This window comes from Syzygium oleosum, unplaced genomic scaffold (genome assembly GCF_021117445.2).
Source record: "Syzygium oleosum isolate NSW1041296 unplaced genomic scaffold, Sole_v2.1 Sole_v2.14, whole genome shotgun sequence".
Taxonomy (NCBI): Eukaryota; Viridiplantae; Streptophyta; class Magnoliopsida; order Myrtales; family Myrtaceae; genus Syzygium; species Syzygium oleosum.
This window is the reverse complement of record NW_026607498.1, coordinates 10,186,201-10,213,400: the sequence shown is the minus strand read 5'-3', so window position 1 is coordinate 10,213,400 and position 27,200 is coordinate 10,186,201. Positions and strand designations below refer to the sequence as shown.

Sequence of the window (27,200 nt, the reverse complement as noted above, 5' to 3'; positions counted from 1 at the left end):
AGTTACATGTTTACATTAATGAGGTTTTTCTGTGTAAGGAATTGCATTTTGAATGTTTACTTACCTAGAAAAGTTCATATATGTGAATTTAAGCGTGTTCTCATTTGCATATTTTGGCATATCTAAGAATTTGCATAGTTTTTGGCAAATTAGGGAAAATTACCAATACAGTCCTAAACATATTGCCCTTGTGTCAATTCAGTGTTAAACTTTTCAATTTAGCTAATTTAGACCTAAACCTTTTGACAATTTATCAATTGAGTCATTATAGTCAATTTTGATCGGAAATCGCTGATATGGATGCTAGAAGTCCTACGTGACACAGCCGGCGATGACTTGGACAATTTTTGTAAATTTTTTAAAAGAAAATTGAATTTTGAATTTTTCTCTTTGCTGTTTTTTTTTCATTTTGCCGGCAAGGTTCATTGGCGACCCTCGCTGGCTACAGGTGAGGTGGCCCTCACCCAGTCTGGGTAAGGCCTCTTGCCAGCCACAATGAAAAAAAAGCAAGAAAAAATAGTAAAAAATAGTAATTCAAAAAACAATTAAAAAATCATAATTTTTTTTTTAAATTATCTACTTTAGTGCTAGTCATGCCATAGAGGACGATCGGCATCCACATTAGTGATTTCCTATCAAAATTGGCCGGAAGGATTTAATTGATAAATTATCAAAATGTTTAGAACTAAATTGGCCAAATTAAAAGGTTTGGTATTGAATTGGCACAAGTGCAAAGTTTTAGTTATTTTTTGGTAATCGAATTACATTTGCATCATCAAAGATGTCATTTTACAAAAAGTAGAAACTTTCATGAATTAATATTTCACTATTACAGGTAGATCGTTTAGATTGTATTTTAGTTTACATGCCTTAGGTCCATGTCATAACAGTAGAAAAAAAAATATAATCTCTTTCATATTAGTAGTTTTACATTGCATCTTCATAGAAGATCACATAAAAATAAATTTAAGGTTGCATTTTTATTAAAGTTAAATCTACATCATTATGAGTTGATTTACTTTCCTCTTGTGCACAATTTGAGAGTCATAAAAAAGCATAATTACCATTTTACGTTAGAAAATTTGGATTGCATTACCCGTAGGAATTTGGTCCGATTTTATCTTCATGTTCAGAGGTTTATTTGAGGAAAGTAATTTATTTATGGCGCGTTTTTGTACAGCACGTTCAATCTGCATGTTTATATTTACGTTGATACAATAGTCTATTTTAGTAAATTTGCGTGGACGGTGCCCTGTCCTTGAGGGTTATAACAGGTCTTATTCAATTCTTACATGGAAATGCATACGCAAGTTAGGAAATAAAGATGCAAAATCAAATTGCACTACCGTTAGGATTTTGGTTTGATTTTATTTTCATGTTTAACAGCTCATTTGAAGAAAGTAATTTACTTAGGGTACTTTTTATGGATCACATTACAGTGTGACATTCAAATTTTTTATCTAAATATTTGTAGAGCTTTGTATTAGACATTAGGTTGGTTTTTCTACCTATAAAGAATTTTATTTAGGATTTACAAAGCTAATTCGATATTTGGCCTCAATTGAATATTTTGTCTAACAAAAAGCTTTTTTTTTTTGTAATTTTAACCATTTATTATGATATGACAGATAAGTGCATCGATGAGGAAGGTAAGAATCCCCGTATAATAAAAGCATATTAAAAAAAAAATTCTTTGTATAGCATGTAAGATACATATAATCACGTATTAAATAGGCCACCAATAAGTTTGCTCGATTTATTATTAGGGGATTGGATCGTATCACGTTTTATTAGGAAAACATGAAATTCTGCCCCTTTTCTGACCCAAATAAATCTGCATATTTATATTTCCTTTAATGAATTAGTCTGTTTTTAGAAAATCTGCATGGACAGTGCCCAGGTCTTATTCAATTATTACACGGAAATGCATATGCAAGTTAGGAAATAAAAATATTTTCCTTCAAAAGAGAAAAAGCGTACCAATGTTCGCTTCCGGAGGGTCATATATAAACGCTACTAGTTCTACTATCAACACACAACTCGGAAGCGAAAAGCATTTCTTCTCTGTTTCTTCCGCAAATTCGAGATGGAAGACCAGAAATGCAGATTGTCTCCGACCACTTCGACGATTTTCATTCTCTGTCTCGTTTACATTCTAAGCATTTCCACTGCTAATGCTGCTCTTGCAGAAGCCGATACAAGTAGTTCATTGTCCACTTATATTATCCAAGTACGAAGGCCAACAGACAAACATTTCTCAGCTTCAGAGGATCTCGATACTTTGTATCGGTCTTTTTTACCTACCACAGCAACCAGCTCTAACCAGGAGCAAAGACTGGTTCGCTCGTACCGACATGTGATATCCGGGTTCGCGGCCAAATTGACGGCCAAGGAAGCTAAAGCCATTGGGGAGAAGGACGGTGTTTTGTACATGCGTCCGGAGAAGGTGCTCTCTCTACACACAACTCACACCCCCGACTTCTTGGGATTGCCCCAAGGAGTCGGGCTCTGGAAGGACTCGAACTTCGGTAAGGGCGTGATCATTGGAGTATTGGACAGTGGGGTTTTCCCCGACCATCCTTCCTTCAGTGGCGAGGGGGTGCCTCCGCCCCCGGCCAAATGGAAGGGCAAGTGCGACTTCAACGCCACGTCCTGCAACAACAAGCTCATTGGTGCGAGGTCTTTCATGGACGATGGACCGCCATATGATAGTGTGGGCCATGGCACACACACTGCCAGCACAGCTGCTGGTGCTTCTGTGAAGGATGCTAATGTGCTCGGTAATGCCAATGGCACGGCCACAGGCATGGCGCCTCTTGCGCATTTGGCAATTTACCAGGTTTGCAATAATATTGGGTGCAGTGAGAGCAACATATTAGCTGCGTTTGACTTGGCCATCGAGGATGGCGTCGATGTGCTTTCCCTCTCTTTAGGAGGAATTTCCCAAGCGTTCTCTGTGGACTTTCTTGCAATGGGTGCATATACCGCCACCGAAAAGGGTATCTTTGTCAGCTGCTCAGCGGGGAATTCTGGGCCAATTACCAAGACATCTTCAAACGAGGCACCGTGGATTTTCACCGTTGGAGCGAGCAGCACCGACCGCAGCATAAAGGCCACGGCACGGCTTGGAAATGGGCAGGAGTTCGATGGGGAGACCTTGTACCAACCGCACGACTCCCGTCTGGGGCTACTTCCCCTTGTTTATCCAGGAGCAAATGGAGATACAGCCTCGGCCCGCTGCAAACCTGGTTCACTAAAACAGCGCTCGGACATCCGTGGGAAAGTGGTTGTCTGCGACAATGGAGGTGTGCGAGTTGCGGAAGGTCGAGAGGTCAAGGATGCAGGTGGTGTGGCCATGATCCTCGTGAACGGTCCCACTTCGGGAGACACCACATTGGCCGATCCACATGTCCTACCCGCTGTCCATGTGACATATGAGGCGGGGAAAGCGATCAAGAAATACCTAAGCACGGCGTCAGCACCAACGGCCACGGTTTTATTCAAAGGCACGCAGATCATCGGGAGATCGGTCGCCCCGGCTGTAGCATACTTCTCTTCCCGAGGCCCCAACAACCAAAGCCCAGGCATCCTGAAACCGGACATCATTGGCCCGGGCGTGAACATCCTTGCCGCTTGGCCACTTCCTCTGGACAATTCTACAAGCAAGGAGCCCCCATTCAACATGATCTCTGGGACCTCCATGTCCTGCCCCCACCTCAGTGGCGTGGCTGCGCTGCTCAAGAGTGCACACCCGGACTGGTCGCCGGCCGCCATCAAGTCTGCCATCATGACCACCGCCGCCACCTCCAACAAGGAGGGCGGACCCATCGTGGACCAGACGCTCCATCCAGCGGACATTTTCGCCACCGGCGCGGGGCATGTCAACCCATCGAAAGCTGTTGACCCGGGTCTCATTTACGACATCGCACCGCAAGATTACCTTCCTTACCTTTGTGGGCTCAAGTACCCCGACTCCGCAATCGAGCTCATAGTTCAGAAAAAAGTCAAATGCTCGAGCATAAAGAGCATACCCGATTACCAGCTCAACTATCCATCGATCAGCTTGAGGTTCAAAGGTTCGTTGACGACGCTGAGTGTGACGAGGACGGTGAGAAACGTAGGACCTGCAAATTCACGTTATAAGTCGGTCATCGACCCCGTCGTGGGTCTCGACTCAATTGTCGTGTCTCCGCGTGATCTGGTGTTCACCAAGGCGAACCAGACAGCGAGTTACCGGGTTGACTTTACACTGAAAGCGAGGTCGGCGACCCTGTATGGTCAGGGGGCGATCACATGGGTCTCTGCTCAACATTCGGTTCGAACCCCTGTCTCTGTCGAGTTCCAGTAATCGCAGGGAGTGTCCGCGATTTCTGTGGTTCAGAAAACGAATTCGACAAAGAGGGCGCTTGGGGAGTGAAGTGACGGGTGTTTTGTTTGGCTTTTCTCCCTATGTTTGCGTCCCGAATAATCTCGAGGGCAATGAATGATACATTTCACCCCTTGAATTTGCCTTCGAGAACTCTGTCATTTTTCACCTCGAATTTATCTTCCTCCGCGAATAGGGAGAGGAAGGGAGAACAGCTAGTAGGGATAAGAGGAATTAGTAGAGAGAGAGAAATTGGGTCTACAAGTAGAGGAGAATTAGCGACGAATAACAATTCGTCGATAATTCCGTCGCAAAATAACCACGGATTTTTTTCTTGGTAAATTTCGTCGCAAATTAGCGACGACATTTATTTTTTGTCGCAAATTAGAAACGGAAAAACATTCGTCAGCAATTTCGTCGCAAATTAGCCACGAATTTTTTTTCGTGGCAAATTCCGTCGCAAATTAGCGACGAATGTTTTTTCGTGGCATATTCTGTCGCAAATTAGCGACGAATTTTTTTTTGTGGCAAATTCCGTCGCAAATTAGCCACGAATTTTTTTTCGTAGCAAATTCCGTCGCAAATTAGCCACGAATTGTTTTTCGTGGCAAATTCCGTCGCAAATTAGCCACGAATTTTTTTCGTGGCAAAATCCGTCGCAAATTTTCCACGAATTTTGTTTCCGTGGCAGATTCCGTCGCAAATTAGCCACGAATTTTTTTTCGTCGCAAAATTCGTCGGAAATTTGCGACGAATTATTTTTCGTGGCTAATTTGCGACGGAAAATATATTCGTTGCAAATTGCGTCGCAATTAGCCACGAAAAATAATTCGTGGCTAATTTCCGTGGCTAAATCTTTGTTTTTTTGTAGTGGCGGATTGTCATACAAAAGTATAATTATGATGGAGCTCGAAACATTTCGGCATAAATATAACATTATTTTAACGTATCATTACTTGTAAAAGGTGCACGAAAAACTAAACAATCAAAGTAAAAAAACAACAACTAATTAGTATAAAAATAAAAGCTCACAAAAATTATATTAAATATTACATCATGAATATTATACTAAACTCTTAAATGCATATAAGCAATAGGCACTTCTGTTTACTAACTTATATTAAAAAAATTTAAATTATGTTATTATGCTAAAATAATTTTTTTTCTTAGATGCAAATGTTACCATTAAATAATGTAATAATGAAGAGAGAAGAGAAAAATGAGGGTAAAAAATTAGTATGTAAGGTTTGCTATTTTGCGGAGAAAGCACCAAAACCTTTTCTTGCAACGAGGAGAGTCCATTATAACAATCTACAGTTCCAGTTCTAGGCAGCAAACTTAGAGGCAACATTGGTTTTCCCTTATAGATATCATCAATGAGGTTGTGGTCAATCACATTGTGTTATCTAAATGGTTTTCCTTTCGTAAACGGTTGCTCCTATCAATTTGTTATTGAAACACACGCGTAAATTGTATCAGAAACAGTCCAATATCGAAGAAATGATGTGCTGCGGAGTAGTTAATATATCTAAACCGACCCGCAACTCATGATTTCGAAAAAATCACGGCCTAAACAAAATGAGCGCCGGTAGCGTCATTTCCCCGTACTAGCACGGCAACTTCCACAGGTGAAATCTAGCCTTTCGCCTTATTCAAATGCATTTCCGCGGCCTCCATATGTTCGGTAGCTAAACATCGGCCGGACGGTACCGCGGACGTCCGTGGAGAATTCCAAGATGGCAATGGTGTCAGTCACAAAAATTTCTTTGAATTAGTCCTAAGCATTCCATTTTGTCATTTTTCCAAATCATATTACACAACATTTCATTCGTTTTTATGTATTATTTTTCTCATGCACCTGTCGAATCTGTTTGGCCTGTCTTCAGCCGGATCGCATTCACTTGATCCTATAAATATAGCTCGAGAGAGCCGAGTCTCTCCTCATTGCAACCCTAATAGTTTCCCAAGGATTCTCTTCCACCTCGAGAAAATCTCTTGAACTGTTGCTGTGTCTCCTATCTTTTCTGCCCTCTGAAGCGTGAAAGAGCGTTCTTAACTTTTTTAAAACCATGGCATCGTCCATTATCTTCGTGACCTTGGCTCTAGTTGCAGCAGCATCTGTTCCTGCATCGGTGATGGGTACTGATTTCATGGTTGGAGATGACAAGGGCTGGACCCTCAACTTCGACTACCAAACCTGGGCCGACGGGAAGCAGTTCTACGTCGGCGACCGGCTCGGTATGACTTGTGCTCCTCCCTATTTTTCTCGCCCGTGCCACTCGAAGCGTGCCGCGCATTCGAGCAAACATGCTTGCTTGTCCCACAATTTTGCACCAAAGAAATTTTTATAGGTCAAATCAATGAAAATGCAATGATGTAAATGACTTTTCGTACCGTGACGGGGGCATCGCCTCGATTAGTATGGGCATGAAAATTTGTCTAGAATGGGTGTCATACTTAGCTGATGCTAAGAGGGCTATACTTCCTCTGTGTTGCAGTTTTCAAGTATCCGGAGAGCGTCCACAACGTCTTGAAAGTCAACGGGACCGGCTTCCAACAGTGCGCGGCGCCGGTGGGCACTGTGCCTCTGGCCACCGGGAACGACGTCATTCCTCTTTTGGCCCCTGGAAGAAAGTGGTACATCTGCGGCGTCGGCAAGCATTGTGCAATCGGCATGAAACTTGTCATAACCGTGCTGCCAAAAACAGAGTCGCCTGCACCCGCGCCCGTAGCAGGTGAAGCCTCGGCTGCCGGAGGAAGCATTGCGCCTCGATATTGCGCCTCGATCATGGCTGTCTTCGGCATTATTGCAATGGTTATGGTTTGATGTATCTTATGTTAGTCGTTCATCCCGTTCGTCCTTTCACTTGGTGTTGTTTATTTCGTTTGTAATCTTTGCATTAATTTCAAAGTAGAGTTTGTTGAGGTACTCTTTCATTACGACTTGGAAAGTACATCTGATTTAGCCATTTACGCTTGTACACTATTATTCAAGGGCGTGTCTATACCAACCAGTATTGCTGCTGGGAATGTCCTCGATCGATTGCTAGCTATACAAAATTTATGACGAATGTATCGATGGTTGAGATTCATTAAGGTATTAACTCATCGCATGTGGCGGGGCTGGGCGGATGACGCCAGAAGGAGAGTTTCTATGACCTCTCGAGAGAGCGACTCACCTTTCTAAGCGCGTCGTACTGCCAAGTGTATTGTCCTACTTTCTGCCTCAAATGTCGTATCTCAAAAAGACTTCAAAAAATTTCAATGCCCGAAGAACGGATCTTCGAAAATTTCTCGAAGATAGAAGAAGAGAGAAGAGGAGACGGAAGAAAGATATATGACTAATGGGGGCCAAAGGCCAATGTGCATTGATATTGCAGGTTGGCAGCTGCAAAATCTTTGCAATTAGCATGACTTGTATCAATTAACGATGATGTAAAATAAGTTTGGATCGAACGTGATCAATGGATGGATATGACCAATAAAGCTGTGATTTGTGAAATTCCTCGTGAATTGGTGGGGAAAAAACTTTTAATTGAAGGCACAGTTAATTATTTCGTGAAAAATGAATGATTTAAAAAATGTTTTCTAACAAATGATCGCTTATATTCCTCGCAAAGATGAATAAACGAAAAGTATTTTTATTGTCCACGAAAATATTTAGACATAAATTTCTATCGATAACGAAAATATTTTTCGTTGGCTGATTATTTAAGCGATACAACCAATAACTTTTAAGAAATATTTTTCGAATAATTTATTTTCCGTAAAACAACGAAGCCGAAGAGCCACATTAGCCTACATAACTTCCTAACGGACTAGATGTTTATCTGTCCCTAGGCCCAAAAATACTTCATAAAATTTGGTAATTTTTGAAAATATATAGGCCTAATACCCTAAAAAATTTCGAACTTTAGCTTTTGTCTCAATTTTACCTTTTATCTCATAAAAAACCTCCAATTTTAGGTCATGTCCCAGTTCTACCATAAACTTTTTTTTGTTCTATGAAAAACCCCTCTAATTTTAGGTCCTGTCTCAAATTTAATGCGCAGTCTCAATTTTACCCTAAAATTTTTACAGTCTTATAAAAAATCACAAACTTTTACTTGAGTCACAATTCTGCTCACATTAACTCTCATTCCAAAATTTCTTGTTGGAAACCGAGAGATGGAAAACTCCCAAACACAAGCTGTTCAAGCGTCCCAAGCATGAGCTATTCAAGCATCCTGGGTGCGAGCTCTCCGACCACCAAAGATGGAACATTCCTAAGCATAAGACACCAATGAGCTCAAAATCACTTGACCTAAAGCTGATGATTAGGAATGTTCCATCTTTGGTGATTTTGAGCTCGTTGGTGTCTTATGCTTAGGAATGTTCCATCTTTGGTGGTCGGAGAGCTCGCACTCGGGACGCTTGAACAGCTCATGCTTGGGACGCTTGAACAGCTTGTGTTTGGGAGTTTTCCATCTCTCAGTTTCCAACAAGAAATTTTGGGACTCTCCATCTTTGGTAGGAAAACTTCACTCTAATTATTTTGACGAAGGGTCAATGGAGAGTAAATTTGGGACTCAAGTAAAAGTTGATGATTTTTTATAAGAAAAAAAATAATTAGAGTGAAATTAAAACTTGACCTAAAGCTGAAAATTTTTACGAGACAAATAAAAAGTAGGGTAGAATTGGTATCGAATCCAAAATTGAGGGTTTTTTATGATACAAAAAAGGTAGGGTAGAATTGGGACTGTATCTAAAGTTGTGGGTTTTTTAAGGAATAAAAAACAGTTTAAGGTAGAATTGGGACATAAAGTTGGAGGTTTTTTTACAAGAGAAAAGGTAAAATTGGGACAAAAGCTAAAGTTTGAGGTTTTTTTGGGTATTAGGCCAAATATATATGATATATATCAATTTGAATATTTTGTCGTGCCCCAAACTTTTAAATTCTCGGCCTACATGCAATAAAGAGAAGATGGGCTTTGCTATCATAACAGTTTTTGGGCTACTGTTATCTTGGCAACATGTTGTGAGTCACAAATTCTTGAATGAGTGGACCCCATAATATTTTCTAATTATTTATTATTTATGACCCAAAACAAGCTGCTATTCTTACTATAAATTCAGGATAGACACGTGAGTATTTCTCAAGAGAATATATTATGAGATGGCAACAATGAACTTGTCCTATCAAGATAGCTCGTGGCCACACGACAAAAAAAAGTAAGAAAGTGGATTCCTCTTAGCCGAACTACGCAAGTCCACACTCAACATAAATTGCTGCTGGCATCGATAAAATTAATGATCCTAGTTTATGTGACAAATATATATAGATTGGAAACAATGACGATTACAACCATCGCTTCATCAAAGCTATAGCTTTTACGTAAACGTTTCTCTTATCATAGAGATGCATACATGGCTCTCTTTTGGAGAACTCTAGCCGTCGTAACTTGGTTTCTTTGCATTTGCATCAACGTGATGGGCGATTCCGATACGACTATCATGTACAGAATAGGTAACGGGGTCAAGTTCAGATTCGGAAGCACCGACCTCGATCAAGTACGTAGCGTCCTTCAGGATTTGGTGTATAAGACGGCAGATAACGGTTTCAATTACTATAGACAATCGACGGTCCCGGATCAAGGTTGCTATGGCCACGCGACTTGCAACGGAGCTCTTTCGCACTATGACTGCTTTACATGATTAATATCAGCTAGGTACGATATAAGAGATGGTTGTCCTGAAAACACCGGCGCCCAAGTGCAACTTAAGGATTGTAGGATTAGGTACGAAAACTATTATTTCATTGAGGATTAATTGAAGCGTCAAGAATGTCGTCTATTTGGATTAAGAATTCACTGTCTGTTGACTATACCTAAAGTTATTGATTTTTTCTTTATGACATGCTCTATTCGGATACTCGGACCAACCAATCTCTACACAAGTGCCTATTAATTTCGGGATTTTTTATGATACAATATTGTATTGCGCGACTCTTTTATTTGGTTTATGGCATTTTATACAGACTATGAGGAAATGCCACAATCTCGTAAAGTTTTAAAAAAATCGAAGTTACAATGAAATGACATATTGAGACCAAAAAGCATGTATATGATTAGTTATTCAAACCATTATTTATGGCTAAAAAAGATACATGGGAAGTACATTCATATCAAAGCACATCGAAGTAGAGTAAAAGCTCAAAATGCTGCAAAACAAAATCAAATCTAGAAAACAAGGACGATCAATAAAGTATTAGTAGAGTTAAGCACACGCTCGTTGTACACAAATGAATTTGTCAAGCAACATAATCGGCGGTCGATTACTGAATCTTGTTTCCTTGTAAGTGATGAGCATACGCCGCAAATTCCTTCTCCAGTAAGTACAGTTTTATCAATTGGCCTTGCGGGTTTAGGTTTGGCTTTCTCTACACCATCGCCATACGAAGACAACCAAAATAGGTTGAACGAATGCAGATCTAACATTTGGGGGAACAAATCTCTATGGTTCAGCGAGACGTTAATTCGAGCTCTAACGATTATCATTGAAGCTGGAGGTAGATGACTTATATACGGACAGAGCGTAGGGGCATCGAATTCCCGAAAGCATATTTATTAAACTCCCAGATTTAGATCGGAGAGGATAACTCTCAAATCTAGAATTAGATCGGAAGAGTTCAAATTTCAGATCTAGAACTATATTGAGAGAAGAGAGCTCCCGGATCTAAATGGGAAGAGAAGAAAAAACAAGAAAAAAATATAAAATTACAAACAAAATCAACAAGAGAGGGAGGGGAGGGTGAGACTAGTTTAAAACCTCCCCCATGGCTACATGTTGGAGAAGACGATGGAGAGAGAAGAGAGAGTAGAACATATATATGTACAATTAAATATATACATATATAATATTTCAATTTGAGTATTCTGTCGTGCCTCAAAATTTGAATTCTGGGTTTGGATGCAATAATGAGAATATGCTACGAGAAGGCAACAATGGAATTGTGCTATGAAAGTGGATTCCTCTTAGCCGAACTATGGAAGTCCATACTCAACACAAAATGCTCGTAATATCGACCATTGACAAAATTCGTGACAAAAACTAGGTAAAAACAACACGCACACACACAAATCGATATAAGCTAGGACATCGTAACATATAAATAAATCGGAAACAACGAGGATTTGTAAGTTATAAATTACCGTCTCCTCTTTGTCAAAGTTATATATTTTATGTAAGTCATTTCTCTAATCATAGAGAGGCATACATGGCTCTCGTTCGGAGAACTCTTGTCATTTTAATGTGGTTCTCTTGCATCTGCATCAACGTGACAGCCGACTCCGATACGACGATTGTATACAAAATATGTAACGGGATTAAGGTCGGATTCGGAAGCATCTACGATGCGGAAGTGAATGACGTCCTTCAAGATCTGGTGTCCAAGACGGCAGATAACGGTTTTAATTTTTACAGGCAATCGACCGACTTGGGTCAAAGTTGCTACGGCCACGCGGCTTGCAATGGAGCTATTTCGCATTACGACTGCTTCACATGCTTACAGGCGGCTAGATACGATTTAACAGATGGTTGTCCGCAGAACACCGGCGCTCAAGTGCAGCTTAAGGATTGCAGGATGAGGTACGAGAATTACCCTTTCACTGAATCAGTGAAAGGGCATCGATTGCAGCATCAAGAGTGTTGCTAGTTTGGATCAAGAATCGCTGGAGCTCATTGCCAGCGTCCCAAAAAATTTTCCCTTCATGCTCAGTTTGGTGAAATAAATGCTTGTGGAACTAAAAGCTCGATCAGAGGGTCCTTTTAGTACAGATACCCAACGCATCTATTTTCTTCTATGACATGCTATGTACGAATACTCGGATTGACCAATCTCTATGCATGTACCTATTACGTTTGGGATTTTATACGACACAGTGTTGTATTACATGACTCTTTTGTTTGGTTTATGGCTTTTTATACTTGACTATAAGAAAATGCTATGGTCTCATGTGGAAAAATCGAAGTTACAACGAAATGGCGTATCGAGACAATTTTGTTTTTTAAAAGTTTACAATGATTTCAACGAGTGGCTACGATAAAAGGATGTAATGTTGGAACATAAAATTATACTCATTGTATGATTTCGCACTTGGTTTCGACGAAAGATTGTACATAAGAAGGTCACATTTTATGACATCTTCTTGTTTAAGTCATACCAAATAGAAAAAAAATATCACAAAAATATAAATTTTCTTAATTTTTATGATGTTATGATGTAAGGGAAAAATTCCATATTTTTTTTTCATTTTACCACTTTACGAAACTTTTTGGTTGATATTGAACTTCATATGATGTTTTTTTTTTTGGTAACCGAGGTGTCCGGGCCAGCTTTTGTCACGACCAAATACAAAAAGCGTTTTGGTTGAAGGTACAATAGTGTACCATAAAGATTAAACTCCCGTTCGATTCAGTTACATCAATACTAAATAATCCAACAATTTGTGATAGACAAGGAAATATATTATGGTAAACAAATGGGTTGTACTGTAAAGATAATTAAACAATGTTAAAATAAAGAGACCTGATCATGAACCGAGCGGCTCGATGGAGATTTCTCGAGCCTGTGAAGTCTTGTGCAATTGGTGAAAAATAATCCATAAACCACATTCTATGAAGTTAGTGTTTGAGCCGTGAATTCTTGTGGCAATTCTATATTACTCACCTAGTGAAGTAGGTTACATTGAAGCGAATCACTTAAATTCGATGTCCGATTTATTTTCTTGTCTTGCTTATTATTGTATTCGATTCTTCTTTTCAACATACTTATTAAATTCGAGATTCTCCATTATATAACATTGTATTTCACGACATAACTGTTAAATTTGGGATTTTCCATGACACTATTTTAGATGATTGTGAGGAAATACAGTAACCTTGTAAGTTTTCAAAAGTTCCAAGTTACACCGAAAATGTCATATCGCAACAATTTTATTTTATTCACAATGTTTCCAATTAGGGATGAGTGGCTTCTGGGTGGGTAGATTTCAGATCTTGAACTTGGAACCTACCCTATCGGGATTGGAACCTAGTATCCGAAACTTAGAACCTACCTTATAAACCTTGAAATCGACTTGTCGATTCGATCTAGTTTTTGTCACGCCCCGTACCCCACGAAGCGTGAGCATCCCACCTGCGGTCGATAAGTTGGCTGCGACGTCCCAGGAAGCGTCGCCGACCCAAACCCAAACAGAGATCAAGCACAAGCGGAAGTACGTATATAAATATATATATACACCCTGACAATAAAATACATGAGGCCAAGGTAGCACAACTAGCAAACAACACCTCTGAAAGTATGTATACTAGTAGTACCAAAGAAAACTTTTTACACAATTCATTTAGACAATAGCAGAGGAAACACACAGTCAGTAGCCACTCAGTCAAAAGGGGTCAATGAAAAACACTTCGGCTCCTCAGCTTCCTCGACCATGGCTGCAGGTCCGTCCCCACAAGGGTGCACACTAGATGACCGCTGGATGAACTGCGGTATACCAAAAAGAGGCGCTCTCCTCGGCATCCTACGGCTGGGGGTCTGAAAAGTTTCGGTTTACACAACCGTGAGACGAATCTCAGTGAGTTCAACCCCTAAACCTAGGCTAGGCTAGCATGCAATCTCCTGACCGGAAAATAAATAAGTGAAACCATAGTGCAACAATAATCAATTAATCCTCCGACCCTGCAGGTTAGGCAGTTCAATATATAATAATCACGGCACGTACGTGGCACATATTATCACACGTACGCCAATCACATGCTCATGCACCGAGGCTCACACACTCGCATGCCAGTCCATGCATGTTCATGCATGCAAATGTCGTCGACATGTCACGTGTATTTCCCGGCCCACTGGCCCACACTGGCACACTGACAATCGCCCAATTTATTATTTATTACGACTCGAGTCAACAACATTCACGGCCCGGTGCGTCTAGCCTCGCTTCAAAGTGCATGAGGCGCAAAGAACCGATCTCGGCCCAGTGTCTCTAGCCTCGCTTCAAAGTGCATGAGGCGCAACACTGTTTCTCCTTGCGAACCGTAGCCCGCTTCAAAGTGCATGAGGATGGTCGCCTTCCGGACGTACCGGGCATCGTCCTGCTTCAAAGTGCATGAGGACGGTATCGACCCGAAGGTCATGACCCAACGGTCCTTAGGTGATCACACAACTCATTATTATCTGAACCCAGCGTATAACGCTTCAGGGTATTTTAGGTGATCACATGCTCATGGCAGACACGCATTCTCACGCAAGTTCATCACATGCCTCACTCTTGGCATACGCAATGCGTGTCCATGTTATGCAATGCAATGCACCACGAGCACCAATATAACTCAGACACCCAATGTCACAACACGTGCTTAATTGGCCCAATTAATACCGTGTGGCCTAACGTGCGATTCACCAATCAGTAAATCATTGTAAACCAAACAATGGCCAATCGCACTCCATAAAATCAGCCACACCACATACGACATAGCAGTACGAAATCAATCACAATTAAGCACAATTGACGTACAATCAGTCAATCCGGACATACCCGGTAATTTTCCAACGGGCTCCTAAATTGGTCATTTAATCCAATTAATCTCCCCAATTAATTCTCATTAATCCACTAAATTTCCCAATGATAATTTCTACCAATCCGTCCTCAACCCAGTCTGAAATACACACTGATACCATCTAAGCCAGTCTAAATTGTACCGATAATACCTAAACCAGTCCAGAAAAACGCACTAACAGTCCTAATCCGGGTTTAGGAATTTTACTCACTTAATTTCTGGACCACGACGACGGGGAACGGCGGCCGATCACTGATGAACAGTGAAACCGGCGGCGGAATTCCCGGGCGCGTACTGTTCACGCTGCACTGTTCACTCGGCACTGTTCACGGTGGTACTGTTCACAGGAGTACTGTTCACATCGACTGTTCACCGCGGTAAGGACTTGTACGGACGGGAGGAAAACGGTGGCCGGCGAAGTGCCGGTGACGGCCGCGACGGCGTACGGTCGATATGAACAGTGATCCGTACGGACGCGATGAACAGTACCGTACGGACGAAGTACGGACAGGGCTGGATGGCGACGCACGGCGAGGCTGGACGGCTGGGTGGTGACGGAACAGCGATCCGAGCTCCGGCGAAGCTCCGGCGACCCTTTTTGCCGGACGGGAAAGAGAAAAAGAGGGAGAAAGAGAGAGAAAGGGAGAGAGAAAAGGGCTGGATAGGGGCGAGGCTGAAGCTGGGGGACTATGTGGTCGACGGCGGGGCACGGCGGTCGGCGGCGGCACTCCGGTGGCCGGCGGCAAACTCCGGCGAAGCCAAAACCAAGAGAGAAAATGGAGAAAAAGAGAGGAAAATGGAAGAGAAGCTGCTGGTGGGGGCTGGTTCTGCCGTGAGGGAGGGCTGAGGAGAGAGAAAACAGTCCAACTTGGTCAAATAAAGCAGCCCAAAGTGCCACGTGTCGCCGATCCGTGAAAAATGACCAAAACGCCCCTAATCTAACGGTTCTAAAGAGATAGGCTTAAATAATTGAGAGGCAATTGAGTCTTTGGTGCCAATAATGCAGCTGATAACCACAGTTACTTATCCCAAAAATTTCCCAAAAATTCGGACCCGAAAACGGCCCAGGGGCAAAACCGTCATTTTTCCGGTCCCGGGGCGAAATTCCAATTTTCGCACATACGTGTTTCATATGTGCGTGGACAACATAATATGGCGTCGGATTCGTGAAATTCACTTTCTAAGCTCTCGAAAATCGACTGCGAAGTTTCGGGAATAAAATAATATTATTTTTCCAATTTTTGTCGAAATTCCAATTTTTGGCCAAAACCACTCTAAATGTGCCTGGCCACCCCAAAATGATCTTGGCCGCGAAAAATAACCTCAAACGGCCTCCGAATCCAGCCTCGGTGCCCACAGGGGCAAAACCGTAAATTTTCACCCCTGGACCGAAATTCCACTTTTTGCTCGTACTAACTCCAAACGTGTGTGGCCAGCGTAATATGACGTCAGATTCCCAAAATAGTCTCTTAAGCCTTCGAAAATCAACATCGAAATCCGGGCCCAATTTCGTGATCAAAACTTGCTCAATTTCCAATTTCAGGGTCTCTCACTAACGGGCGGCTGTTTAGGACATACGCGTATCGACCTAGGGTTATTCGAATTACGACGGTCCCGATCATTGAGAGAATGAGAAATTATCATTAGTTCCAAAGATCACGATCGTTAGGTTCAGGTTCAGGACTGGTTGGCCACGTGCACTTTCGGTCTTGCAGAATCACCTGCGATCCGATTGTACATCGTTGGCCTTGGCCAAACCAAATCCATCACCTTTCCTAAGATCGGCCCACGTTGGCCCAAAATATTCACTCATCGTATCTCGAGATCGGTGTCCCGTTCACTATCGAGTCCCTAGTCCACGTACCGTTTCTTAGTTAGCTATACCCCATTGGTTAGTATCCCGAGAGTGATCAGCTCTGGGCGAGACTTACTAAAATGAAATGCGAAATATTGTCAATTTTATTGATCCCGGAATTACGTCGAAATTCGGGCTGTTACAGTTTTAGAGTTTTTTTTTATTCCTTGAAAAGACAAACTTGAACAAACATTACTTATTTTCAATCGAGACAAATATGAGTTACAACAAAATAGTATAGCAACAAAAAGCGAGAAGTACAGTAAAAAAATTATAGATATATAAAGCAATTGGGAAGTGTCCTACTCATCTCTTAGCCAAGCAAAACGAAAGTTAAAATAATGACAGAAATTCTCATCCGTCAAAAGCAACACGTAGCATAAAAAATGACACGTAACACAAAAACGTGAACTATAAAACTTCATTCTGGCCTCATGCCTGTATAATATGGATTTTCTGATCCTATTTGCTCAAAATATAGATCTCGCTTGTGGTCGTGGCGCAAGTACTTGAGTCTTGTGGTCCATAAATATGATAAAACGATTGGCTCTTGACTGTGTTCAATTATCCTTCTTTTGCCGTGACTAATGCTTGATATTGGAAGTGACGTCTCGCTACGGTATTGATGAACAACTTACCCCGAAGTTCCACTCAAAATACAATAATTAGGGTTTCTCGGTTAGGACTGGTTTCCCGGTTTGGTCTGGTTCCGCACCCAAAAACAGGAACCGGATTGGTAATAGCCGGTTTCAAAAAAAATTGAAATCGAGAACCGGATTAAAATCAGCTGGGTAAGGTCGGTCCGATCCAATTCCAAGGTCTATCATAAATCAGTGCTCAACCTTATTTTCAGCATGTCAAAATGTTGTAATTTCAAAACGTAAAAAATTCGCATCATATGACTCTATACTTGGTTTTAACCAAACATTGTAGATAAAAAAATCACATCTTATGCCATCTTCTTGTTTAAGTCACAAACAAATATAAAAATGTCATAAATATGTAATTTTTTATAGTCTCTACGACATTACGATGTAAGTGAAAAATTCCATAAATTGGATTTTTTTTTTCATATTAGGGCCTTACGAATTTCTTCGTCCATATGACGTTTTGTCACGACCAAATACAAAAAGCCATTTTGGTTGTAGGTACAATAGCGTACAATATATATTAGAAAAAATTCCTTTAAATTCAATTATATTGATGCAAAGTAGTCAAACAATTTGTGATAGACAGCATTCAAGTGTTGTAATGGATATATGGGTTGTCATGTAAAGATAATTAAACAACATTAAAGCAAAGTGACCTTTTCATAAAGTGGGCGACTCGATGAGCCGCTTTAGTCTTTGGCTATTAGCCCGAAATTTCCGTTTTGGATCGTCTCCGCTTGACCCAAAAGTTTGGTATTTTTTAAATTATGGATAGGTCTGAACAATGACTTTTAAGTTCGGTATACAACCTAGCCCGTCAAGGCTCGCCATTAGTATGGTCTATTAACAAATTCAATTATATAGCTATTATAAGTTCCAAGTCCTCAGTTCTAGAAACAGAAGTTATATCAAAAGAGAAGGAAGGGAGTATTTTTGATCTGTTGTTATTTTCTAAATTTGATCAAAAACAGAAAAAAAGCAAAGTAATTACTTCCCAAGCAATCAAATAGACTATATATAATAAGAAAAATGTCATTTCGCAAAAGGAATAATGACATAAATGGTCCCTAAACTTTGGCACAATATTCAATACGGTCACTGAACTTTTAATTTGTTCAACGTTATTTCTTAACTTTGGTCAAATGTGTAATTGGTTTTTGAACTTTTAATGTGTTTAATGTGGTTCCTGAAATTTTAATATCTACTTCCCTGAACTTTTAATACACATTTAATTTAGTCTCTGAATTATATGAAAATGTCTTGTTCAATTTAGTCCATAAATTATACGATAATGTTATAAAAAATTCAACGACCATATCGAATAATTTAACAATTTAAGGATTACGTTATAAATTAGGTTAAAGGATAATATTAAGAAAAGTAAATTTTTATGGTCGACATTGTATATGGAATTAAAATTGAGGGACCTCTCGTTCTCCCTTACGCAAAAACACTCGTCCACTGCCTAAAAAGTTCCACTTCGAGGAGGACCAGTGCAGCGTCCCCTAGAAATACGAAAAAATGACTCATCTTCATCTTCATCTTCTTCAACCTTCTCGCACTCTGATCTCTTTCGCCAAGAAAATCACTTCCCCATCGTCGTCGCCCCACTGGAGGAGACCTCCGTGTTGCAGAATGTCGAGCGGCTCAAACCCATCATCGTCACTCTCTCGCACCCTCGCTCTGCCTGTTCAGCCCAGCGAACCCGTCCACATTGTCGCTGCCCCCGGAATCTCTGATTCCCAGTTCAGGTCAAAAGACTTTCCTTTGGTGTTTCTTCCTTCAGTTTTGCAGCGAATCCCATGTTGGGTTTTGGCCGTTCGCCTTAATTGTCTCGGTGGGTTTCTGCAGAAGTGCCGTTGACTCGTCTCTGTTCAAGCAGTGGCTCAAGAACTTGCAGAGCGAAACTGGGATTTTGTCTAGCGGCGCTGCGACGCTGAAGCGAGTGCTTATCCAGGTAGTGTTTTTGCCTAATTCTTGTTCCTTTCTTTGCTTCGCGTTGCAGACGGAGAGCTTTGCCCTATTTTGTGGTCAACTGTAGTGAGTCGAGCAAGAGCTGCTTGGTTTTAGGAGTTGCTTTGAAGAGTTTTGTAAAAATGGAGACTTTCTATGGGGAAATTTTTTTTTGGAATCATGCTTGGATGTGTAATTTTCCAACATTTAAAGAGAGATATGTGAAAACCATTAAGCATGTTTTGCTCCCCACAACCCTATGCCCACAAGATGTTATTTCTTCTCATCTGTAAATGTTATAAACCGGCAAAAAACATTGAAGAATTCCTTGGCAACGATCATGGATATTTCGTTTGATGGTCATTACGAAATTGAATTATGTTTTACAATGACTCTTACCGAAACACCAATCTGTATTGATGAAGGCCATAGAACTCTTAAGGAAGTGTGTTTTCTTATTTGTGTTATCGTATGTCCGCTATTTTCTCTGGACTCGAGAAGTAATGATCTTTATAATAGGGCGTGGATATGTTTGGAAGCCGCATTGGGTTTCTCAAATTCAAGGCAGATATTTTTGACAAAGAAACTGGGAAAAAGGTATGTTAATCAGTTCTAAGCATCGATATCATTCATGTGGAATCTCTCTCTTTCTAATTAAACATGTGGCCTGTAGAGGAGGTGATTCAAGGAAGTACTTTTGCATCGCATTGTGCTTGTGCTCTAAAACACTTTAATTTTCTTTAGAGTCATGGAAATAAAATATTATTAGGTGCCAGGTATAGTTTTTGCTCGAGGACCAGCTGTAGCTGTGCTGATACTGTTGGATTCGGATGGAGTAACTTATGCTGTTCTTACTGAGCAGGTATACATTCTGCATTGATGTCTCAGGTGGTATTTTTTCCTTGATTTTTTCCTTCTAAACATCTTATTTAAACGCTGAAAATTAAATTTTAAGCTGAAAAGTACAAATGATGAAAAGTATTATTGAATCCAAAAATGATCTTATAACTGTTTCTTCAAGCTGAATATTTGTGCACCTCGCAGGCTAGAGTTCCTGTGGGGAGGTTTGTTTTGGAATTGCCTGCTGGAATGTTGGATGATGACAAAGGCGATTTTGTTGGCACAGCAGTTCGTGAGGTCTTGATCCTCTTCATTTCTCTTTCCTTGAATTTCAATTTTTCTACACATTCAATTTTCATATTCTCTGATTCTGTAAGTGCTCTTGTAGATTATTACCCTGGATTTTGATTCTTGTCGTGATGGTACCGAATGAATCCTGGCTTATATAGTAAACCAACTAGGCACCACCAATACTGACTGCAGCACTTGCACTCTTGCTTTTTGTTTTTTTGGCTTTTTACTGATCACGATGACTCGTTAATGTAACAGGTCGAAGAGGAGACAGGCATCCAGCTGAATCTGGAAGACATGGTTGACCTGACAGCTTTTCTCGATCCATCTACTGGATGCAGGGTGATTCCTTCTCCGGTATGGCGACCTTTCAACATTTGAAGTTTTTCTGATTAAACATTCATTTAATGTGAATAATATGTAGAAGTTGCTCTAGTAAAGAAAAAGAGGAAGAAAGATAAGTGTGTCTGAGAAACGTGCTGCATTAGGTTGACGTTCAGGAGCAAATTTTCTTTTGTGGCCTAGGATATGCTTAAAATCTGCCTTTGATGTCTTGGACCTGTGCTTCTCATTTTCTACGAGGAGCTTTTGCAAGAAGTTGTCATCTGTGAACTCTCTCTTACAATTCTTTGAAGGGTGCATTCATATCTATCTTATCCCATCTCAATTAAACCAAGCCATGGTCCTCTTAACGGCTTGTGATTTCATCAGGTAAGGCAAGGAAGAGTAGGGGGTTTCGCTAATAGAACTATGCAAGCATAACAATTTTTTCATTGCTGGTTGACTTCTTTCATATGCTAAAAGAGCACCTCATGTCCTTTCGTACTTGGGGACATGTACGTGGTGATTTTGTCATCATAAGGGTGGAAAAAAATGAATCAACATCTTAGATATGATAAAGGCTTGCACATCATGGAACTAAGTCGATCTACATTTGAAGTGTATCTTTAGTTATTTTGATATTTTATAGGCATGAAGTTCATGCTTGGATGCTAATCCATGTGTAGGGAGGTTGCGATGAAGAAATAGGCATCTTCCTATTCAGAGGGAATGTGGACTCAGAGATCATCAAGCAGCTGCAAGGCAAGGATACTGGTCTTCAAGAGCATGGCGAGCTCATTAAGGTTCGTGGTCGTACCTTATGAGAAACTGTGGCGTGCAACCGGTGATGCGAAGGTTCTAATGGCGATCGGGCTCTACGAGATGGCCAAGCGAGAAGGTCTCCTTCCTTTGAAAAGTCAACCTGCTTCTTCAGCGAGACACTGAAGCTTTCTCTCGTTCCATGAAAGGGCTGGTCAATCGGTTCAATTATGTCATGTTTACACTTTAGAGCCAGATTTTGCACATCAACATTGCATTTTTAGGGTGGTTAAAGCTGGTCATCCATGTTGGATCAGGAGATTTGCACGAAATTGTTTTTTTGACCTGACATCAACCGATGCAGCTGAAAAGCATACGAAGGGCTAAGTAACTTGTCTGTTCATTTCTTATCAATAGTAACAAATTGAACCCTCGTGTCGATACATGCCTCTCTAATAATATTTTATGACTTCTGAGATCTCATATGAATTTAGAATTTGCTGTTGACGAAATCACTATTACTCAACTCCCATATGGTGGTCCCGTCGCATGAACAGAGCTTCTTGTAGTTCTCTCCCACACCGGCGCTTCTCGCAATTACAGCAGCTGCAGTGCCTGTGTCCGATTTATCTTCACTTTCATAGACTGCTACAGAGCGTCCGATGAGATCAGCAACTCGTAGCTTTGCCTTGACACCGGAGAAGAAAGCCTCACCCTTCTCATCAGCATCTAGTGTTCCCAGGTCGCCAAGGGGCTGGAACACAAGAATTGGAACAGCAGCTCAATGCGAACCACATTAAAGAAATGGAACAACAGCTCAATCCGAATCACATTAAACAATCAGCGAGACAGACCGCAGGTGATATCACAACAAAAACACCTCGGCAGACTCATGCTAGGACACCCAGAAACACAAAAAGGTTTCATGTGATATTAAATTATGCCGGGATGAAATGCATGAAATGTAAAGCAAGAGCAAAAGTTACAGATAATCAAGTAGCAAATCAGCAAAAGCACATTATATAAACCTTTGACTGGTCAACAAGCATATGTAACATAACTATGTACGAAGCACTTATGCAATCCAGGATGAACAGAGGACACCAAGACAAAGTTCATGCTTAAAACACTCAGACTATCAACTCTAGACACATGCAGTAGGAGGACGGACACGTAACCTGTGAATCCAAAATTACATGCAAAGAAATGAAGCTTGAAAAAAATCGCAGCTAATTTCGAGACCCGCTCTCTCGCCAAAGCCTCTTAGCATTCATTATTCCAAGCACTAAGTATTCCTTGTCTGCTCAGATGCATCAATCCGTGATGTACCAGAAAATACAACATTATACAACGGGTACACAGATAGGGCTCAATAAATCTATTTATGTTACGACATAAGATGCATTGCATGCAAGTCACATATTGTGCACTTACTTCACCACTTGTTTTTTATTTTAGAAATCTTATTTAAGCTAGTCTTAGGCTTTATTAACAGAAAATATGAAGCAAAAGCAAAAACAACCCGTCATCATCCCCCATACAATATGCTCATAGTGAGAAAATGGGTCATTAGAACGAGCAAACTTGAAAGGAAGTATAGGTGAGCAAACCTGATCTGCAGTTGCTTCGGCAGTCGGATTGAAAATCTTCCCAGTGCTTGCTGCCCCTTGGGTCAAATCACCATATTCGTTGATAGACCAACCATGTTTCCCGGGAGACAACCCACTAAAATTGGCTTCAATCCTAGCCAATTCCATGCTCACTTGAGCTAAGCGAACTACTCCAAAAACATCTGGACCTTTGAATTCCGCTACAGCGGCAGATATTAGAAAATCTGCACAAGAGCAAGAACAAATTACCACCACATGTAGGCTGAAAAAAGTGTGCCCTGGTTCTTTTCACATTGTCGAATAATCGACCATCTTTCACATGGATATGTGCAATGCAGAAACTCTTTACCAAGACATGGAATAATGAGCTTGAACAGATGCAGGTCTTGTAAAAATCGAATTCAACTTTTTGTAAGATTGGACGGTCCGTGACCATCATCAATGCGAATACAACCTTTGATTTGCAAGATGAAGATATTTCAATTTTATCAGCATCCATTTGTAAAAGCATTAAAAATTCTATTGTCAACCAGCTATGAGCAAGAGATAACATTATTTCAGCAAAAGAAGCTCGGTTGTGATGGCATCAATAACCTAATTATCCATTCAACTGTCATAGAGGCGACTTTACCCCTAAATCGTTTTCCAGACAATTAGGTTTTGAAAGAAGATGAATGACAAGAGGAACCATAAAAATCAATGACCTTATCGTATATGTAGATAATAATCACCAAACCGGACACAGAGGTTTTAGAGACAGGATAAGGTATGCAGCAGACGATGGCTTTATATATCAATAGCCAAATGACTAGCTAGATTGCACACTTAGTGCTGTAGCAGGCCACCCAACAGCAATTAGAACAAAGCACTCACAAATTGTACTTTTCATTCTGTAAATTCATGAAAATGAGAACTATCCTACCTTGTTAATTTACTCATCTACCTCAAATTTTCAGACTGCATTGCATTTCATGGATGGTGCTTACTTATGCACCGTTTCTTCACATTTGAAGTTCAATCTACTTTCAGGCATCCCTATCAATCATCACTTGCAATTCTGATCTACAATGGACTCAAAATCAATAATAAGCATTTATAACCTGTTGGAGCTTCTAATTAGACTGTCACAGTAAAGCAACATACTTTCTATATGCGGTTAAAGTCTCCAAAAAGAGAATCGCACAGTGGAACTGCATCAATCATAGTAGAATAGTCGACCCACCTTCTGGTACACCTTGGCCTATCAAGCGGGCTTTACGACCTGTCTGCTCCAATGCTTCAGTCAAAGTCTTGACAGGTGAATTACCCAAAACCCTAACCACTTGATTGCTCAAGTCCACCTCGATGTTCTTCACTCCTAGATGAGTTTCCATCAGAAGAACAGCACAACAATTCAGTAAAAATAAAGAAAGATAAGAAATTAGAGAAGGCAAGATGATGAACATAATGAACCGCCCTGAACGAAACAATTAATGGACTATAAGCACTTACCCTCGACAGTCTGCAACTTGTTCTTCACAGCATTAACACAGCCTTCACACTTCATATCAACCATAAACTCAGTCTGTAGGGGAAAAATTTAACAACATGTAAGCTTCAAAATTAAATCGGATGAAACTATTAAACCCAGCAACACCAACCAAAAAACGATGTAAAATCATATCAACCTCCATTACCAGCGACAGAAAAGCTCTTATTTCACAAATCATTGAAGGGTGGCAATGTGAACTTCTCTAGTTACATAGACCAAGAGCTAAACCATCATACAGATGCCATTGATAAAAGAAGGGATCAATTCAATCCCATATTTCCAGCAACACCAACCAAAACCAAATACCTATAATCGACAAAAAGAAAAAGAAATTCATGAGAAGGAGGATTGAAGGACTCACAAGTAGCTCCGGCAGGACAGCACCATTCTGCAAAGATCGAAAACCACCGGAAAATCAAGAACCGCCCAGAAATCATATGAAAAAGAGAAACAACTTCAAAACAGACGACCCAGATCAAGAGCATCCGAAATCAAGAACCTGGGAGGTGGGTTTGATATCGGAGGTGGGCACGTCCATGTGAAGAGCCGAGGGAGCGGGATCGAGGCCTCTGACAGTCGCCGGAGAGCCCAAGTGGCTCGAAGAATGGGAGAGAGACAAGAAGCCCGGATTCTGAAACTTGGGGAAGCGGATACAGCAAGAACAGGTGGAAGAACTAGAAGAGGGAGAGCGACGATGGGAAGACAGGGCGAAAGCCGCAGGGACAGCAGAAGCCGCGACGGCTGCTTTGATGGTGGTCGCTGACCTTAGCAAGAAGAACCCCATTTGTTTTTCCTCCTCCTTCCTCTCCTTCTTATTATTTTTCTTTTTCCGCTTTTCTTGTTCCTATTGCAACCACGGACGAATGCAAAAAAGAGTCTTCAGTTACTCCTCAGTGTCTCGTCAAACCAGGGTGGACAGTTCGCTCGTTCGTTCGCACTTTCGTTCTTCCATCTGCGACGACGAAGTCCTGACCGGGCCACTCGCGGTGAACGTATTTTCACGGCGGGAGGAGCATCGTGTCTGTTTTTTACTGGCTTTATGAACTGGTTTAACATGATCATTCGTCATCCAATCTTGTCGGCTGCGTTTTCTTTTGTACCACCTTCGCTCCCACCGACTCGCCATCTGACTATTGATTCTTCGAGTTTGAGCAAGCAGCTGATGCCAAAGTGACGTGCGGAGAGATTCTGGAGCATCGGGAAACCTGCTCTCATTCTTTACGGGAATTATGACACAAATAGTTCATGAATTTTGATTTAATCTATAAATTTTTAATTTATTCAATACAGTCCCTGAACTTTAGTATAATGTTCAATTTGGTCCATAAATTTTTAATTTGTTTAATGCTGTCCATGAACTTTTGGTATATATTCAATTTAATCCTTGAATTATATGAAAATATTCAATGTAGTCCAAGAACTAAATTGAACATCTACCAAAAGTTCAAGAATTATATTAAACAATTAAAAATTCAGGGACCAGATTACACATTGGATTAAAGTTCAAGGACTGCATTGAACAAATTAAAAGTTCAGATACCATATTGCACATTGAGTCAAAGTTCAGGGACTGTTTGTGTCATTTTCTTTTTTTTGCAACTTCCAAGAGAAATAGGTGAAGTGAGAACCAAAGTAAAGTCATGCTAACCAGTGCCTCCATTATTTGCTAAGCACTAGTTCCAAGAGTTTGGTGTTCAATAAGGTTACATATAACTAGTGTTTTTTGATGATTTTACGAGTGTCTAGATCCATATGAAAAACTATATTCAATAAGTGTTTCGTGAGTATTTATTTGCAAACTTCATATAGGGAATGACCGATGACTACATAAAATTTTTAAATTTCTATCTTTTGCTTAATGTTGCGCTTAAACTTTTCTTTTGTTCACTTTGAACGTTTAGATTATGGTGTGTTTGTGGCTCCTATGTTAATATCTTGCCTTTAAGTGTCATGTTAGTACCGACCGGATCAATTTACATTGACATCGACATACAAAGACTTAAAAAAAAATCTAGTACAAGACAAAAAAGCACATAAGATCCCCGGTTTCTTTTAGAATGTGGCGACTCGTGGATTCGACACAGCTTTGGCAAGGGATTTTGGGCCTTTAAAGGCCTTTGTACCAAAGTTGAGGTATTTGGCAAAGACAATTCCAAAGGCTACCTAAAGGTAGCTTTTCCAAAGTCTTTAAGTTCAATGTAAGTCTCATCCAGCAGGCTTTGAACATTTTTAGAATGTTATTATAGGGGTTAATGAAAATTTTCCCCCAAATTTGCCATATATAAACTAATAAATTCCAGTTTTGCCTCACCACCTTTACTATGCATATCTAATTGGCATCCCTCCGTTGCTGGTAAGCCCATATCTAACTATCGGTGAGCCAGATCTTGCATCGATGGCCCTCGCTTGAGGTCGCATGGTC

General features: G+C 40.7%; 4 protein-coding genes and 1 pseudogene across 5 annotated transcripts; 4 read left to right on the top strand and 1 right to left on the bottom strand.

Moving 5' to 3' along the window:
- Positions 1-2,086: 2,086 nt before the first annotated feature.
- Positions 2,087-4,551, top strand: LOC115665611 (subtilisin-like protease 3). Its single transcript, XM_030587466.2, has one exon. The coding sequence runs from the start codon at positions 2,087-2,089 to the stop codon at positions 4,346-4,348; it is 2,262 nt and encodes a 753-aa protein (XP_030443326.2). The 3' UTR covers positions 4,349-4,551.
- A 1,884-nt stretch (positions 4,552-6,435) lies between these two features.
- On the top strand, positions 6,436-7,193 carry LOC115667151 (blue copper protein 1b-like). The gene is made up of 2 exons (XM_030588768.1): positions 6,436-6,604; positions 6,865-7,193. Exons 1-2 carry the CDS (start codon positions 6,436-6,438, stop codon positions 7,191-7,193), a joined length of 498 nt encoding a protein of 165 aa, XP_030444628.1.
- A 4,428-nt stretch (positions 7,194-11,621) lies between these two features.
- On the top strand, positions 11,622-12,059 carry LOC130139859 (antifungal protein ginkbilobin-like protein). The gene has a single exon (XM_056317655.1). It carries the CDS (start codon positions 11,622-11,624, stop codon positions 12,057-12,059), a length of 438 nt encoding a protein of 145 aa, XP_056173630.1.
- A 6,852-nt stretch (positions 12,060-18,911) lies between these two features.
- LOC130139958 (nudix hydrolase 14, chloroplastic-like) lies at positions 18,912-22,080 on the top strand (annotated as a pseudogene).
- Positions 22,019-25,848, bottom strand: LOC130139957 (copper chaperone for superoxide dismutase, chloroplastic/cytosolic-like). Of its 2 annotated transcripts, XM_056317998.1 has the most exons (7): positions 25,717-25,848; positions 25,278-25,622; positions 25,140-25,166; positions 24,739-24,811; positions 24,470-24,604; positions 23,248-23,471; positions 22,019-22,391 (listed from the first exon to the last, which is right to left on the bottom strand). In XM_056317998.1, the coding sequence occupies exons 2-7, from the start codon at positions 25,560-25,562 to the stop codon at positions 22,128-22,130; spliced, it is 1,008 nt and encodes a 335-aa protein (XP_056173973.1). In that variant the 5' UTR covers positions 25,563-25,622; positions 25,717-25,848; the 3' UTR covers positions 22,019-22,127. The 2 variants fall into 2 exon arrangements, with proteins under 2 accessions (XP_056173973.1, XP_056173972.1); XM_056317997.1 differs by lacking the exon at positions 25,717-25,848 and having other exon boundaries at positions 25,278-25,662.
- Positions 25,849-27,200: the final 1,352 nt, after the last annotated feature.

What these genes read in the sequence shown, in the direction of transcription:
- LOC130139859 (XM_056317655.1), top strand. Translation starts at nt 11,622, where the DNA reads ATGGCTCTCGTTCGGAGAACTCTTGTCATTTTAATGTGGTTCTCTTGC.
- LOC115667151 (XM_030588768.1), top strand. Translation starts at nt 6,436, where the DNA reads ATGGCATCGTCCATTATCTTCGTGACCTTGGCTCTAGTTGCAGCAGCA. An exon ending in CTACGTCGGCGACCGGCTCG is followed by an intron (nt 6,605 to 6,864) that starts GTATGACTTGTG and finishes TCTGTGTTGCAG; the next exon opens with TTTTCAAGTATCCGGAGAGC.
- LOC130139957 (XM_056317998.1), bottom strand. Translation starts at nt 25,562, where the DNA reads ATGGGGTTCTTCTTGCTAAGGTCAGCGACCACCATCAAAGCAGCCGTC. An exon ending in AGGCCAAGGTGTACCAGAAG is followed by an intron (nt 23,472 to 24,469) that starts GTGGGTCGACTA and finishes GCTCTTGTGCAG; the next exon opens with ATTTTCTAATATCTGCCGCT. An exon ending in CCGAAGCAACTGCAGATCAG is followed by an intron (nt 22,392 to 23,247) that starts GTTTGCTCACCT and finishes CTTGTGTTCCAG; the next exon opens with CCCCTTGGCGACCTGGGAAC.
- LOC115665611 (XM_030587466.2), top strand. Translation starts at nt 2,087, where the DNA reads ATGGAAGACCAGAAATGCAGATTGTCTCCGACCACTTCGACGATTTTC.